The sequence below is a fragment of the Eurosta solidaginis genome, chromosome 3 (assembly GCF_040869045.1).
Source record: "Eurosta solidaginis isolate ZX-2024a chromosome 3, ASM4086904v1, whole genome shotgun sequence".
In the NCBI taxonomy this organism is placed as follows: Eukaryota; Metazoa; Arthropoda; class Insecta; order Diptera; family Tephritidae; genus Eurosta; species Eurosta solidaginis.
In genome coordinates this window covers 1,043,951-1,061,180 of record NC_090321.1, presented here as the reverse complement: position 1 = coordinate 1,061,180, position 17,230 = coordinate 1,043,951, and the positions used below count along the sequence as shown (strand labels likewise).

General features: G+C 35.7%; 1 protein-coding gene and 1 pseudogene across 1 annotated transcript in view; one reads left to right on the top strand and one right to left on the bottom strand.

The window, feature by feature from the left end:
• Positions 1 to 17,230, top strand: part of LOC137243060 (cytochrome b5 reductase 4) — a 42,637-nt gene that overhangs the window by 23,931 nt on the left and 1,476 nt on the right. Inside the window, 2 exon segments of the mRNA XM_067770231.1 lie at positions 2,005 to 2,302; positions 7,065 to 7,154. Of these exon segments, the coding sequence (XP_067626332.1) occupies positions 2,005 to 2,302; positions 7,065 to 7,154 (388 nt within the window).
• Positions 14,574 to 16,915, bottom strand: LOC137243057 (uncharacterized; annotated as a pseudogene).

The window sequence follows — 17,230 nt, the reverse complement described above, 5'->3', positions numbered from 1 at the left end:
AATATAAAATGCATTACCCAGAAACAAAATTTTAAACAGATAACTTGAAAAGCAGGCTAACGTGAATAGCCCATATATTTCATTTTCTCCTTGCGGACGGGGCCGCGGGTAAAGGCTAGTACATTCATTTTTGTAACAGGACTCCCCTCGAGTAGGTGAAGTTGACAATTAGGTTTCGGAAGTTGTAAGGTTATAAAGCTTATTATTACGCTCATCAACCCCTTGAGGCATCTTAAAATTCCATTTATATCATAGACGGTAGAAATATGAAAAGGTGCACAAGATATTGAGATTGCGGTGCGTGTTACAACAGCGAGGACAGCAAAGTAGTCGGTTTTTTTTTCAAAACGCCAGCTTGCGAACAAATACGGAATTGGAAGAAAGCTGTGGGGTTGGGTTAACAAATTCAGCTAGCCTTTCCGAAAATAATTTAAGAAAACTGATTTTATCAGCTGACCGTCAGATGTGAATATTTGCAAACGTGCTCAGTTGTATTCAGGATCTGTTCCCATTCCAATTACACCGACTCCTTCAAGTTGGGCATAATTTAACAATATATCATATATGTTTCCGATTTGGAAACTAACAAAGAAAGCCCTCTCGAAAGGAGAAAACATGAAAGTGAGGCTCGAATAGGTTAATTAATACGGAAAAGCATAAATACAAAAAAATGGCTTAAACGGTTTGTAAACAGATATGTTCAATTTTTAGCAAAATACTATTTTAATATAATGTGCATTTGGTTTTATTGAAATAAGTACGGTCCGCTTTTGAAGTTCTCATATTCTTTTCTTAAAATGAAAAAAAAAGAAGTGACAAAATGATACATGCACCACATAGAGTTAGTTCATTTGTTTGACATAATAGTCCCTTACAATAGAACCATATTTAACTGTCAAATCCAATTTGTTAAATTCACTTTGCTTTGTGCAGCTAAAGGATAATCCTAAGTCTTTCTGGAACTTCGTCCGATCGAAAAAAAGGCTCATCTAATAATAGAACGTGCATCAAATTTAATGGTATTAGTTCAAATAGTTTAGCCGAGACAGTGAATTTTATTGCAGATTTCCTCAAATCCGATTTTGTGATTCATTCTGATATAAATGATAATAGGTATTGCATTGATACACCCCAATCGTTGGACTTTAGGTTCTTGTCGGTATCTGAAGCAGATATTATTAATGGGATATTCTCCTTACAATCCTCTATGAAAAATGACATTGGTGGTTTGTCTGTCTTATTTTCAATATCTCGTTATCTACGGGCACCTTCATTGATCAATGGAAATTGGCATCGATCACTCCAATATTTAAGTTTAAGGGAAATAAAAACGAAGTCACAAACTATAGGCCAATCTCTAAACTGTCAACTTGCTCCTTGCTTTTCGAGAAAGTAGTTAAAGACAAGTTAGCATTTTCTATAAAAGGGATAATCGATCCTTGCCAGCATGGGTTTGTTGCAGGTCGTTCAACTATTACAAATCTTGCTTTTTTTTGCAGTTCTGTGTTCCTGCCTTCAAGGAAGGGTATCAAGTTGATACCATATATACAGATTTTTCCAAGGAGTTTGAAACAGTTTCCCACAAATTACTTCTTTTAAAATTTAAAAATATAGGTTTCCATTCAACATTTCTGTCTTGGCTGAAAACATACCAGTCAAATAGACCATATTTTGCTGAAATTGAAAATATGAAGTCATTTGAGTTTTTAGCAACGTCCGGAGTGTCACAAGGTAGCATCCCTCGGCCTAATCCTCTTTTTAATCTTCATCAATGACGTTGGTTTATGTCTAAAACATTCGAAATACTTACTTTATGCAGATGACTTAAAGCTGTATAGAAGGATAACATGTCTATCAGATACATTACTCTTGCAGGATCATTTAAATTCTTTTAATTCCTGGGCTCTCCATAATAATCTACGCTTTCGGTAACATACTCACGGCATGCAGTCATGCTTTCTTCATACTCGAAGCATGGACTCATTACTTGCTTTTTTATTTCAGGCGATTTAGTACGACGCAGCTACACACCTTTCGATAGCCGATTCTATCAGCAACACGAATCCGTCACTGATGAGCCAGGTTTAAAATTCCTCATAAAAAGCTATAATGCCGGCACACTGTCAAAGTATTTGCGCAGACAGCAACCCGGGCAAATTTTGCTACTCTCAACTCCACGCGGCAACTTTAGTTTACAACGCCTGTTGTCACATCGTCAAATTACGCTTATTGCCGCCGGCAGTGGCCTGACGCCCATGTTAAATCTTATCGAACATTTGCTGAAGCGCAATGTGAACCGCATGTAAGTATAAACTATACACTACGTGACCACTATCTGTTCTCTTTCATTCTTAGAGGATACCTGTCCGTACGTACAGTTTTCCATAACGTTTATAAATCTTGGTTACCTATCTTTTAAGAAAATTCAGCTCCTTACTCAACCATGACAACAAAGTCCTGAATCTTCTTAGAAGGCAAACTCTGCTGTTTTACGCAGTCATCAACGTCTTTGATAAAACGTAATGGGCTGTTTATCCCCCTCCAACATTTCTGCCCACGCTTTCATTTTGCGCAGCTTTTTTAAGGTTCTGGAGGTCTCTATAGCCTCGTCACATAAGATTTTTGATGCCGTATCGTGCATTGACAGATTAGTAGATTGCATGTATTTGCATAGAGAACGGCAAATGGCGTGACCTAGCGCCATCTCATATGGAGAAGTTGGCTACCTTCATAGCTACAAACTTTATAATTATATACGACAGCATGACAATCAAGGGGTTGATAAGCGCGGGGTGGGATGCATAGCATTTCTGCGTAGAACACCTTTCCGACTATAAAAAATTAACCTGGTAGATCCACCAAAGGTGTGGGATCAAAATGAAATCCATGGAAAATCCCTTTGTACACAATTTTTTTCTGTGTACAACAAAATTACAGCAACCGCATGAAAATTTTGCTTCCTTGAAGAGATATTTGAAAAAGAAATCGAAAATTTAGCTGAATAAAAAATTTACAAATAATTTTTAAATAATAAATACAGACAGTGGTAGTTTAACACATTCTGCTGTGGTGATTGGTGAATGTGACCTACTACAATTTTGTGAAGCTCGCTTCACACTATTTTTCGTCCCTGCAACATCTTTTTTTTTTAAATACTTGCGAGCGAATACTTTTGTTGATAATTATCAGTAATTTTCTTTTGTTGTCATGCAACAATCTGGTATTTTGTTTAAATAATTATTTTAAAAAAAATTTTATTCACTGAAAATTTTAAAAATTGTTTTTGTTTTTATCGGCCTATTGATAAATCATTCAAGGTTCGAATCAAGCTCAAGGCCAGAACAATAATTTTTTTCTAATGATAATTATTGTTATTTTTTTTAATTTTTCTAAATTTGAAAAATTGTTTTTTTTTTTTTGTTTTTGTAATAGTAAGTAGAAAATTTTTCAGACAACCTACCATAGCTGCGCAGATATATCCATTTCGAAGGGTGCTAAGCCTTCATCATCAGTACACTTTAAGCTGGAGTCATTGGTGCCGTATGTCGTATCGCTGTATCCGTATCCCTAACGTAATCAGCTGTTTATCGTTACGACGGTAAACCAAAACCCAATTGGTTGGCTACGATACGGTTACGACCTTAGCGGCACCAATAATCGATTGCATTGATTCTCATAAGGTTGGTCGAATCAGCTGTTAAAAGGTTACCGATACGGTTACCGATAAAGCACCAATGTCTCCAGCTTTAGACATGCTGCGCTAACCATTTAGCTATACAGCGGTGGTTTGTTTGAAAGGAATAGAAGTAGCAAATTTGCAAACTATAGGCCAATCTCTAAACTGTCAACTTGCTCCTTGCTTTTCGAGAAAGTAGTTAAAGACAAGTTAGCATTTTCTATAAAAGGGATAATCGATCCTTGCCAGCATGGGTTTGTTGCAGGTCGTTCAACTATTACAAATCTTGCTTTTTTTTGCAGTTCTGTGTTCCTGCCTTCAAGGAAGGGTATCAAGTTGATACCATATATACAGATTTTTCCAAGGAGTTTGAAACAGTTTCCCACAAATTACTTCTTTTAAAATTTAAAAATATAGGTTTCCATTCAACATTTCTGTCTTGGCTGAAAACATACCAGTCAAATAGACCATATTTTGCTGAAATTGAAAATATGAAGTCATTTGAGTTTTTAGCAACGTCCGGAGTGTCACAAGGTAGCATCCCTCGGCCTAATCCTCTTTTTAATCTTCATCAATGACGTTGGTTTATGTCTAAAACATTCGAAATACTTACTTTATGCAGATGACTTAAAGCTGTATAGAAGGATAACATGTCTATCAGATACATTACTCTTGCAGGATCATTTAAATTCTTTTAATTCCTGGGCTCTCCATAATAATCTACGCTTTCGGTAACATACTCACGGCATGCAGTCATGCTTTCTTCATACTCGAAGCATGGACTCATTACTTGCTTTTTTATTTCAGGCGATTTAGTACGACGCAGCTACACACCTTTCGATAGCCGATTCTATCAGCAACACGAATCCGTCACTGATGAGCCAGGTTTAAAATTCCTCATAAAAAGCTATAATGCCGGCACACTGTCAAAGTATTTGCGCAGACAGCAACCCGGGCAAATTTTGCTACTCTCAACTCCACGCGGCAACTTTAGTTTACAACGCCTGTTGTCACATCGTCAAATTACGCTTATTGCCGCCGGCAGTGGCCTGACGCCCATGTTAAATCTTATCGAACATTTGCTGAAGCGCAATGTGAACCGCATGTAAGTATAAACTATACACTACGTGACCACTATCTGTTCTCTTTCATTCTTAGAGGATACCTGTCCGTACGTACAGTTTTCCATAACGTTTATAAATCTTGGTTACCTATCTTTTAAGAAAATTCAGCTCCTTACTCAACCATGACAACAAAGTCCTGAATCTTCTTAGAAGGCAAACTCTGCTGTTTTACGCAGTCATCAACGTCTTTGATAAAACGTAATGGGCTGTTTATCCCCCTCCAACATTTCTGCCCACGCTTTCATTTTGCGCAGCTTTTTTAAGGTTCTGGAGGTCTCTATAGCCTCGTCACATAAGATTTTTGATGCCGTATCGTGCATTGACAGATTAGTAGATTGCATGTATTTGCATAGAGAACGGCAAATGGCGTGACCTAGCGCCATCTCATATGGAGAAGTTGGCTACCTTCATAGCTACAAACTTTATAATTATATACGACAGCATGACAATCAAGGGGTTGATAAGCGCGGGGTGGGATGCATAGCATTTCTGCGTAGAACACCTTTCCGACTATAAAAAATTAACCTGGTAGATCCACCAAAGGTGTGGGATCAAAATGAAATCCATGGAAAATCCCTTTGTACACAATTTTTTTCTGTGTACAACAAAATTACAGCAACCGCATGAAAATTTTGCTTCCTTGAAGAGATATTTGAAAAAGAAATCGAAAATTTAGCTGAATAAAAAATTTACAAATAATTTTTAAATAATAAATACAGACAGTGGTAGTTTAACACATTCTGCTGTGGTGATTGGTGAATGTGACCTACTACAATTTTGTGAAGCTCGCTTCACACTATTTTTCGTCCCTGCAACATCTTTTTTTTTTAAATACTTGCGAGCGAATACTTTTGTTGATAATTATCAGTAATTTTCTTTTGTTGTCATGCAACAATCTGGTATTTTGTTTAAATAATTATTTTAAAAAAAATTTTATTCACTGAAAATTTTAAAAATTGTTTTTGTTTTTATCGGCCTATTGATAAATCATTCAAGGTTCGAATCAAGCTCAAGGCCAGAACAATAATTTTTTTCTAATGATAATTATTGTTATTTTTTTTAATTTTTCTAAATTTGAAAAATTGTTTTTTTTTTTTTGTTTTTGTAATAGTAAGTAGAAAATTTTTCAGACAACCTACCATAGCTGCGCAGATATATCCATTTCGAAGGGTGCTAAGCCTTCATCATCAGTACACTTTAAGCTGGAGTCATTGGTGCCGTATGTCGTATCGCTGTATCCGTATCCCTAACGTAATCAGCTGTTTATCGTTACGACGGTAAACCAAAACCCAATTGGTTGGCTACGATACGGTTACGACCTTAGCGGCACCAATAATCGATTGCATTGATTCTCATAAGGTTGGTCGAATCAGCTGTTAAAAGGTTACCGATACGGTTACCGATAAAGCACCAATGTCTCCAGCTTTAGACATGCTGCGCTAACCATTTAGCTATACAGCGGTGGTTTGTTTGAAAGGAATAGAAGTAGCAAATTTGCCAGTCAAACAAACCACCGCTGCATAGCTAAATGGTTAGCGCAGCATGCCTAAAGCGTACTGATGATGAAGGCTTAACACCCTTCGAAATGGATCTATCTGCGCAGCTATGGCAGGTTGTCTGAAAAATTTTCTACTTACTATTACAAAAACAAAAATACAATTTTTCAAATTTAGAAAAATTAAAAAATAACAATAATTATCATTAGAAAAAAATTATTGTTCTGGGCTTGAGCTCGATTCGAACCTTGAATGAAAATTTTAAAATTAAACCTGAAATCATAGTGGATAAAACAACTGTGATATCTTATCCGTTAACTGCCTGACAGGATGTTCAAGATGGCTACTTTTTAGCGTTTTGTCAGGATGTTCACTATGCCGGCTATCTTCAGCGGGTGATAGAAAGAGACACGGAATGACATCACGAGAGTCAATCAAAAATAAGCTGATCAGTTCTATTTGTAATCTTGACGTCTATGCAGAAGTTACCACACTTGTCTTGTCTACAATGCCTGAAATAATCACCATTTAAAAAACAATCAATTATTAAAATGCAAAAAAATAGAAGGGAAATAGTGAAAGAATTTATGAAAAGAAAGATAGCGCAAAGTGTGTTGCCCAGAACAAGCGACTCGGTGCCCGTCCCTTTCCTCGTCACCCCCTCTTCCTCAAGTGACGAGTTCCAGCAACAAAAGTTTTTCTTTATAAACAGCGACTTATTATGCACCGTTACTAATAATAAAACTTCACACATTTCAATTTTTACAGCGACTATTTGCGTTTAATGTATTTTAATAAAACACCTGCCGATATTTGGTATCGCAATCAGCTGGAACAACTTGCAACGTCTGATGAGAGGTGAGATAACGCATTGGCCCGCCATAACATTAAATAAAGCTTATTTTTAAGACTACTTTTATTAAATGGACCATTTAGTTAAACACCAAGCGAGGTTTGAGAAGAGCTACGCCGGGTCTTTTTCGGTAAATTCCGATGCCGAAAAGTTATCGTTTTATTGTCGGCTTATCAATAGCGGAATTATGGTCGAGTTATAGGTTTGTAATCGGCTTCTTATTATTTTATATTAAAGTTTTATAGGTATCTTTTTTATAATCAACCGATGAGTCTTCGATAACAAATCGATAACATGCCGATGATGAATTGGTGGCAATACGACAACAAATCGAAGACTTTGATTAAAAGTCGATAACTTATTGGTGACAAATCGATCACTTTTCAAGAACAAACCTATAAATCGTCGATATCAAATTGGTAGCATTCCGATAACAAATCGATAACTTTTCGTTTTATTTTATTTGATAGTAACCAGAGATGTAAAAAGTGCTATATTTTGCGAATAACTATTCACCTGATTTTTTGTAAAAATTAATACAGCCAATTTTTAAATTCTATGACCATCATCCATTCAGACTTCATTTTGTGCCTTCGTATTCTTTTTCAAATCTTTTTTTGTGATTCGGGTATTGCAATCGTCTTTTGAAAGTCAATTGAAGTCACTTGACACATTTAACATGAGGCAGTATCGAGGCATAAAGCGCCAATTAATAGCGACTTATAGCCATAAAACCACAACCACATAAAACAGCTGTTCGAACCTACCTTATGGAAATCAATGTAATCGATTAATGGTGCCATACCATAACGCACTGAGAGACTTGAGAAGCAGATGTCGTGATGTTCTCGCACACGTGATATGTGATCGGCAGATGTCGCCGCTGTTTTTCATTTAACTCATACGGCGAAAGGCTAAGCAGCGACATCTATTTTTGAAAAAGTAGGTTTATTAAAGGCAGCGTTGCCAAACTAAAGACAAGTAATTAACAAATTATCTGGCTCACAAATTGAACCAGACTTCTATCTGGATTTATCTGGCTCAAATCGTTGTTGTTGCATTTACATGCAAAATTATTTATCTGGCTCAGGCTCTTTGCCACCGGATAATGGCTTAAGTGATATTCATATCACTAATCTGATACTAAGTAAATAAAGCCACAGCAACAATAAAGCAAGCTGCCACACTTGTATGTACGTAAACAAATTAATCATTGTGTCTACACATATGTACGCACACGCAGCGGAGAGAAACGCACAAACACATGCATATATCTTATATGAGATGCTCACAAAAGTAGGCAATCATTTGTGCAAGTATCACTCACATATACACGCGCATATGAGAAGCTATAAACGTAGTTTATAGCTGGTAACTAAGTAGCAAATTCTAGAAACGCCTAGAAGTATGCGAACGAGGAAATCACAGAGTATAAAAGGAGTTAAAGCTGAGTAAGCAGTAATCAGTTTGATTTAAGCAAGCTATTGGTTGTGAAGTATCAGTGTCATTGTGAAGTACTTTAATAAAGGCCATTTGGCATTATTGAATATTAGAGTTAACACATCCCAGAGCACGGGAAAAAAGTGTCAATAAAATATGACACTATGGCAGCATTGCCAACAAACAAGTCCAATTTTCACAGCTATTCTGCAACAGATGTCGCAGTGTTGTGAATATCAATTGGCACGAACCAGAATGGAAGTAGGATTAATGAAGACAAACAAAAAACCGCTGTGGTGGCTGAATGGTTATAGCAGCGGCGCCTAAACGTTGCCGATGAAGGAATTTAGCAGTTCCCGAAATGGATCTATACAACGAGCTTTGGCAGTTGTCTAAAATTTTTTCTTTCTTCTATTCTAATTTAAAAAAAAAAAAAATTTTTCAATTAAGAAAAAATTTATCATAACAATAATAATGATAAAAAATTATTGTTAGGCCTTGACTCGATTCGAACCCGCGAATATTAGAGTTATTTATTCAAAGTTTAGCGATACGAACGTTAGTAGAAGGTTGCAAATAAGCGGTATTGCACTAAATTCGTTACAATACAATAGCCAACCAATTGGTTTTTGGTTTCTCACCAAATCCATAACCTAAAAATATTTGAGTTGGTGAATTTAATAACTTTTTGTAGATTTTATTCATTGTTTTGGATACGTTATGACTGAGACTTATTTTTTGTGGAATATGTTTGCAATTTTTTGCGTTTTCTTCATTTTTATGAAATTTGCACGATTTTTATGTTAAGGCACCATTACGCGATCACATTGGAGATGGTTACGACTATGGTGTTAGGGATAAGGAAGTTTCATTAACCCTTAAGGTATACGATCTAAAGCCTAGCGAGCCCAACTAGTTGTAGTATCGGAATCGTCCATTGAATTTATAGCTTATATCGTCGATATGTTGCCGAACATAGCCATCTTGCACCGCTACCCTACCATTTCGTTTGCCTTAATAGTTAATATGACAAGTTGAGGACGTTTATTAATTGGGAGCTTCGAAGAAGCTGTTGCTTCTAAAAATAAAAAATAAAAATCCTAAAAGTGTTAACGGCAAATGCGAAATAGAGAATTAAATGAAAATGTGAACTAAATTTTGTGTTAAAAAGTATTAATATTGTTTAGAAATTCGTGTAAATTACCAGGGATACACTTTTTTGTTCTACTTCATTCAAACAAACATTTAGCGAACACGTGCAATTTTGCGTGGTAACGACACGTTACCACCTATTTTGTTGGTAATCTTGTTATCCGAAAGGTTGTTTGTCACTTTCGAAACCGGTAATGGATGTTGTTACCAGTTTAGAATAAGGGTGTTATATGTAATTTGCTAATAACTCAGGAGATTTTAAAATAGAACCGTATCGGATCACTAGTTATATTAAAGATCATGATCGTATGGTAGGCGCTAGTCCTCCTTATTTTAAAGTAGTTTTAGTATGCTCATCAGCCTCTGCGAAGTGGCAAGTTGACGAAGTTAAATTGTAATCAGATGAATAGTTTGAAAATGTTTCCAGATTTTAAACAGAAAAAAAAATTTTTAATTAAACGGTTTTATTGAAAACAATACTTACATTAAGTAATAATAATACTAAAACGTAGAAAATAATTAGGTAGGTGCTAGGTACTAGTCATCGCACTCCTCATCAATCTAGGGCGTTGATCAGACAATTAAATAAAAGCGTTGGGCGTTGATTAAGGTTCAGTTGGTCTTACTTATGACTAACAATACATAATCCTTCCAAAGACTTTACTCGACTCAGCGCCACGTATGCTTGTCCCTCCTCGAACTCCAAAGTATTTTGGTGTCACATCTACCGGACTGTAGTATTTGTTCCAAATATGAGCCAAATCGGAACACAAATACGATTTTTTTTCCTAATAATTGCATTGTCATCGGGTTCTGAACTATATTCCAAGTTTCAAGCTTGTACCTTATGGAGAAGTTACTTAAATTTTACTTAAATTTAATTACACAATTCGTAAACAACGCCGCTCGCTACACAGAGTCAAACTAAGTAAAACTATTTAAAAATATTCGTTATTAAATACATACAGCTACGAGCGTTGTGCACCAACGGCTAAAATTTTTTTGAAATTACTAGAAAATTCATTAATTTTATTACAAAACTAAAAGACAATTTCATAACTAATTGCTGATGTATTGTTTTTGGAATTTTTTTAAATTGCGAAGACATGTTACATACATACATGATTCAAATTTAATAGCATACAAGTAAAAGAAGACCATATCAAGATATACAGGTTTCCCAATATTTTACGCATTTGTCTCACAAATATACTAGAAATAAATATGTAATATGTGATTCGTGTATGTATTATAAGCTATGTAATGAAATAAGCCCTACTCTGTTCAAATTTATGAAATTTTATAAATTTCCATAAGGTGTATTAAAACGTTTACTGTACAACTGAATTTTTATTGAATTTGGTTTATATTTGCTTACTTACATACAATTTCTGAACTCCTGCTATATAAAATTGAGTATTTTAAACATTATAAGCAAAATTTTTGGCAAATATGACAGATACGTCCATGTCGTGCAGTCGAAATCTATAATAATCGACTAACCATTATCTAACGGTTAATCGAATAGTCGTAAGTGGGCGGTTAACCGAATAGTCCGCAAGTTTTGACTACTCGAATACTGACAGTCGACTAATAACATATTCGAATAATTCGGCTAATGGACTAACCGAATACCGAGAGTTAATATCGTTTATACGATATGAGTAAAAAAATATAATTTTCACTACGCCGAAGTGCGTGCTCTTTATTGATATTCTTTAGGCTGCTTGTTTACATAAATCTTAGTTATATTTATACTACTGAGATACGTCGGTTCTTATCGCAGGGAATTATCCCTTGTTAATTGTTTAATGTTTACCTACGACTGTAGATAGCTATTTGGGTTCACTATTGTTTGTTGTATAGATAAAGTTCTTAAAACTGTTTAAGTGTTTAATGTAGTGTTATCTTATGGCTATTGTTACTTATGAGACAAACAACTGATATGCTATTGCTTATATATATTTTAAAACAAAGAGTATTTTATTGCTTACAGAAATCTTTGTTTACAAACAATAATTATGTGTGTGTAGTATGTATGTATGTATGTATAATTGCTTACAGATATTTTTGGTTACAAACAATAATTATGTGTGTGTAGTATGTATGTATATATGTATGTTTATACTAACGGCGTAAACTCTCATCCCTCTTAAAACGGAGCGTCCCCGCTATGGTGCTGCTACGAGTTGCTGTTGACGACGGTTCATTTCGATTTCGTAAGGAAACCCATTATGATAAAGAACGTAAAATGTAATGGGTTTTTTTCAATAGGTATCAAAAATGTTGAGTGTTTTTGGATATTGCTGAATTTGTAGATTGAGTTAGAGGAAAGAATGCGGAGTACTTCAAATTGTTGGCTGTTGATTGTGTATGATTTCTCTGAGTTGTCGTTGATGATTGTAATATGTGATATTATCGATGGTTGTAGATTCATTGGTGTATTAATTTAGGGCCTGATATATGCATGTTATTCCAAGTGTGTTGGTAATCTTTAAAAATGTATCCAGTCTCTAGGATGCGGAGTGGAGCATTATTTTCATGGATTGTTTCGCATTGGGCTGATTTGTCTTCTAATATATTCATAGTACAATTATCAGAGGGTTCGGAATTACAAATAAAGTTACTCATATAATTTCTACATTTTGATATTCTTTGATATTTGTTACATTTTGCGATCTTAGGGTCTAAATTAATTTTACCAAGCTTATGTGCTAAAGGATATACATTAAATAGGCTACATTTAGTTTCGAGGATAGGATATTTGTATATTGTTATAATTGCTTCTTGTAGGTAACAGATATGAATGTCGGCATATTCTAATATATTAATTATGGGAAGATCTAGTTCTTTGTGCTTTATTAAATCGTACACATCTTTCAAATTTAATGTGCCAGAATAAAAATTATTAGTTTTCGCAAAATTTATAGTGTTTGTTATTGATTGGAGTTCATTATAAACTTCTGATATAACAATGTTTTCGGTTATTGTTTTGGGATCAAGGGTTTCGAGTATTCTTTCGAACTGTGAGTTAATTGTTCTCTGCTTGTTATTATTTTCTATTAGCTTATTAAGTGAAGTTTTTATTTCTACAAGGTCATCGTGTTCTGGTGTGCCAGTGATGAACTTTAACACGGAGCCAAGAAAGTTTAGTGATCTTTTGAGTCTATAAATATTTGGAATTAGTTGATTTTTCAGAGTTTCGATTTTGTTTACTAAAATTTGAGTTTCAGGTTGGTCTTATAGATTATATGATGATTTCATTATACTTTCGAATGGCGCTAGTGTTTTTGAAAGGTTAGATATGTGATACAAGAAAGCTGTATCTTGATAAATGTAAACAGGGTCGGTTTCCACTAGAACATATTTCCTATTAGTCAGATCTATTATATTGTCGCAAAGTGCGATAGAGAAAAGTAAGGTGAACACTATTCTGTACATGCCTTTACTCTAATATTGTCCTTATTGATAATAACTCTTTTATTTGTCGTTACTGTTTCGCCGTTGTCTTTTTTGACTATATGTCTCGCGTATTTTTTTACGTTTTTGTTGCGTCTATGCGTCTTTGAGTATATTACCTCTCCTTCTTTGTAGTTGAGTTGTTTGCGATTGCGATTGTGGTATCGCAAAACTCTCTCTTGGTTTTGTTGAAGACGCTCTTTGATGTCAGGATACCCCTTTTGATTGAAAAACACGTCCTCGGGTTTCTCGTTGGTTACCGAATGGATAGTTTTGTTGTACTGCCGGACTGCTTCAAATATCTGTTCATCAGGTGCCGAACTGTGTTGATATGCCAAAACTTTTGCGAGTTCAATTATGGTGCTATGCGTTCGTTCAACTTGACCGTTTGTTGTTGAATGGTATGCTGGAGTTTTGGTATGCGTTATTTGTAGTCGCTTGTATATTTGTTGTGCACATATGCCAGTAAATGTTGTCTCGATATCAGTCATTACAAACTTTGCGTTAGGGTATATTTGTGATAGTATCTCGTCGATGTATTTGTATGTGTCCTTCTTTGATGGTATTTGTCTCAAATAGCAGAATTTTGAATATTTGTGGGTTGAACTAATGTACATATTATTGCTCATAAAAAATAAGTCCAAGTGTATGTATTCGCCTACCTTGTTCGGTACGTATTCGCCTACCTTGTTCGGTACTGAACCTATTGGTTGTTTATTTGGTCGGCGTTCATATTTGTTTGTGAGGCAAATTTCGCAGTCCTGTACTTCCTTTTTACAAGCGCCACGTATATTCGGCCAGTAATATTTGAGCGAAATTTCCTTTTTGTAGTTTCTGTGAGCACGTCTGTGTGTGTCTTGTATGATTTGTTCTTGTTGTTCGGTTTCGGTGATGTCGTCAACCAATTTTTGCGCTAGTACAATCGATACGGTTGGAAATGTGTCGATAATGTCATTTTCGACATAAAATAATATTTTGTCGTCTATTTTCAGGGCATTAGTTACCTTTGGTCTAATTATATTTTTTAGTCTATCTAGCAATTCAGTTTTGGTGTTAAAAAAAATTGTATGTCGGCTGTTTGAAAATATGTTTTGTGAGGATATTTTTATGGGGTTCTGATCTGACTGTCTTACAATAATTTGATTTCTAAATGCGTTTAGTGGTTGCTTTACTCGTTTGAGTTTTTGTGTTGGGGAGCTTTGTGCTGAATGCTGGGAGTCATCAGAGTTTACAGTGTTGTTTATTTGCTGGTGAGAAAGTGCATCAGCGACAACGCTCTGATGTCCGGGTTTGTAAACGAGTTTTGCCCCGCATTCTTCAATGAAATTGTTCCATCTTTTAAATTTTGTATGGGGTTTTCTGATATAGAGAAGATTAAAGATTGATGGTCAGTGTAAATTGTTAAATCTGCTATACCGTACAAGTAATTACGTAGTTTCTGTAGTGACCATACAATTGCGAGTAGCTCTTTCTCATTCGTGGAATAATTCTGTTCTGTTTCGCTGAGTGTTCGTGAAATAAATGATATGGGTTTTCGGTTTTGAGATAATACGGCTCGTATAGCGTAATTACTAGCATCTGTGGTTAATTCGAAAGGTTTGTTAAAATTTGGTTGGGAGAGTTCAACTTGTGCTTGCAGTTCCTCTTTTATTTTATTCAGTGCTTCTAGTGCAAGTTCGTCTAAGGTGATTTTTATTTTTGGGCTTTGATTCTTTGATATGCCACCGTTCTCTCCTCTGAGGAACGTAGTGAGTGGTTTGACGATGGCTGCAAAATTCTGTATAAATTTTCTATAATAACTAGCGAGACCTAGGAAGGATCTGAGTTCCTTCAGTGTTGTGGGAATGGGGAAATCTTTAATAGTTTGTATTTTTGTAGGGTCAACTGTGATCCTGCTGTATTTAATTATATGCCCTAAGTATTCTACAGAATCTTGGAAAAAGTGAGATTTCTCGTTGGAAATCTTCATATTCGCTTGGTGAAGCGCGTTTATTATTATGCGGATATGTTCAATATGTTCTTCGGGAGAGGAAGAATAAATCAGAATATCGTCTATATAAACGTACGCAAACTTCCCGATTTATGGTCTAAGGATATCATCCACGCATCTTTGAAAAATGGATGGGGCATTTTTCAGGCCAAACGGCATACGAAGGAATTCGTATTTAGCCCCATTTACACGAAAGGCCGTTTTTCCCTGTCAGATTCATTAATAAGGATCTGATGGAAGCCAGGCTCTAAATCTAAAGTAGTAAATACCTTTGCATTACCTAAATTCTGTATGGTCATAGCTACATCGGGTATGGGGTATCTATCTGTGATAGTTTGAGCGTTTAGCTTCTGAAAGTCTACGACCATTCTACGCTTAGGTTTCCCTTGTTCATCGGTACCTTTTTTAGCGACTGTCCAAATGGGAGAGTTGTACGGACTTTTGCTGGGTTGAATTATTTCATTTTCTAAAAGTTTGTTAATTTCTTTGTGAATAAAGTCATTATCCGATATGAGGTACGGATATTGCTTGGTCCAAATAGGATCTTCTGATTTCGTTCTAATGGAAGCTTGAACCGTGGTAGTATATGGTAGCACTTCGTTTGTACTTTCGTTTTCTTGCATAATTTCTTCGATTTCTGGCCTATATTTTTCATTATTAACCGTATAATTAATTTTTTGCACATATTCACTTTCTTTCTTGGCCCTATATTTATAACTGAGCTTGTACTCGAAAAGATTGATCTCTGCTTTGATTTTTCTAAGTCCCTGTTCACCCAGAAGCATATCAAATTCTTCTAATGCATCTGTTTCAAAAAATGTGAGATTATGCTCTAATAATGTTATTATTTTTTTTTTTTGATTCACTTATTGAGTAACCATGAAGGTTTTTACTTTTACTGGCTTGATTAATATAGGCTTACCGATTTTGCATTTTTCACTTATATAATTATTTGTTGTTCCGGTGTCGATCAGGATGTTGATAAGTTTGCCTGTATCCCTGCAGTGGCGTTGCAGACACGGCAAATCGTTTATACGCCTAAAAAACCACTGCCTGTTTTTCATATTCGTCATCTTCCGGTGCAAGTGATTGTAATTCTTCGTCGCGTGTTTGGTTAACACGTTGTACCTTCTGTTGTGCGTTGAAATAGTGAGATGACGGATTTCGTTCTCTTTTTTGAGGATCTCCACGAAAGGGATTATTTGGAGGTAGTCCTTGCATTTGACGGTCATAGCTGTTTTGTTGTGGTGGTCTCTTGTATTGATTTGATGGATCTACGTCCATTGGTTGGTGATGTGGCCTTGGCGCAGTTTGATTATATTGCACCTGCACGTTAGGTCTGTATCTTTGTGGTTACTCGTGATATCTTCTGCTTGTGTTACTGCCGTGTATGCCATTTATGTACTGCCATGTATTATATTGTCGGTGCTGATTATATTGCAGAACGTCGAATTGTGAGTTCACATTATCGTGGTGTATCGTACTTGCGACAGCATAAGCAGTTTCTAAATTCTTTGGATTGTGGCTATAGAGGGTGCCGCTGGTATATTTGCTGTTCAGGCCAAGAATGAATGTTCTTACAGCTTCTTGGTTTACATACTCCTTCATGGCTGGGGGATTCCCTGAGCTATCCATCTCGACTTTAGTGAGCGAAAGGTTAAGCGATTTACTAACTTCGCTATGGATTTCCGCCAGGGTTCTTTTCCCCTGCCTTATTCTCTTCATTTCTTCGAGTAACACATACAGAGGTCTCTGGTCCGCATAAGTGTAATCGAGACGATTTATTATAGAATAAAAATTGAATTTGGTGTCGTGGTTTATTAAAATATCGGCCGCACCTCCTTGAATTTTCGAATGTACAATCGAGAGTGCCGTGTAATACGTGGGTGTAGTAGCGTAATTCTTGAGGTTTTCCATGTGTGTCCAGGCACGTTTTCTCCACGATCTATAATTGTTCGTGTCGCCTGTGAATGTTGGCAGCATTTTAAAAATTTCCAAGTTAATTTGCGACGCATCAGTAATGTTGGGTGCACAGTCTTG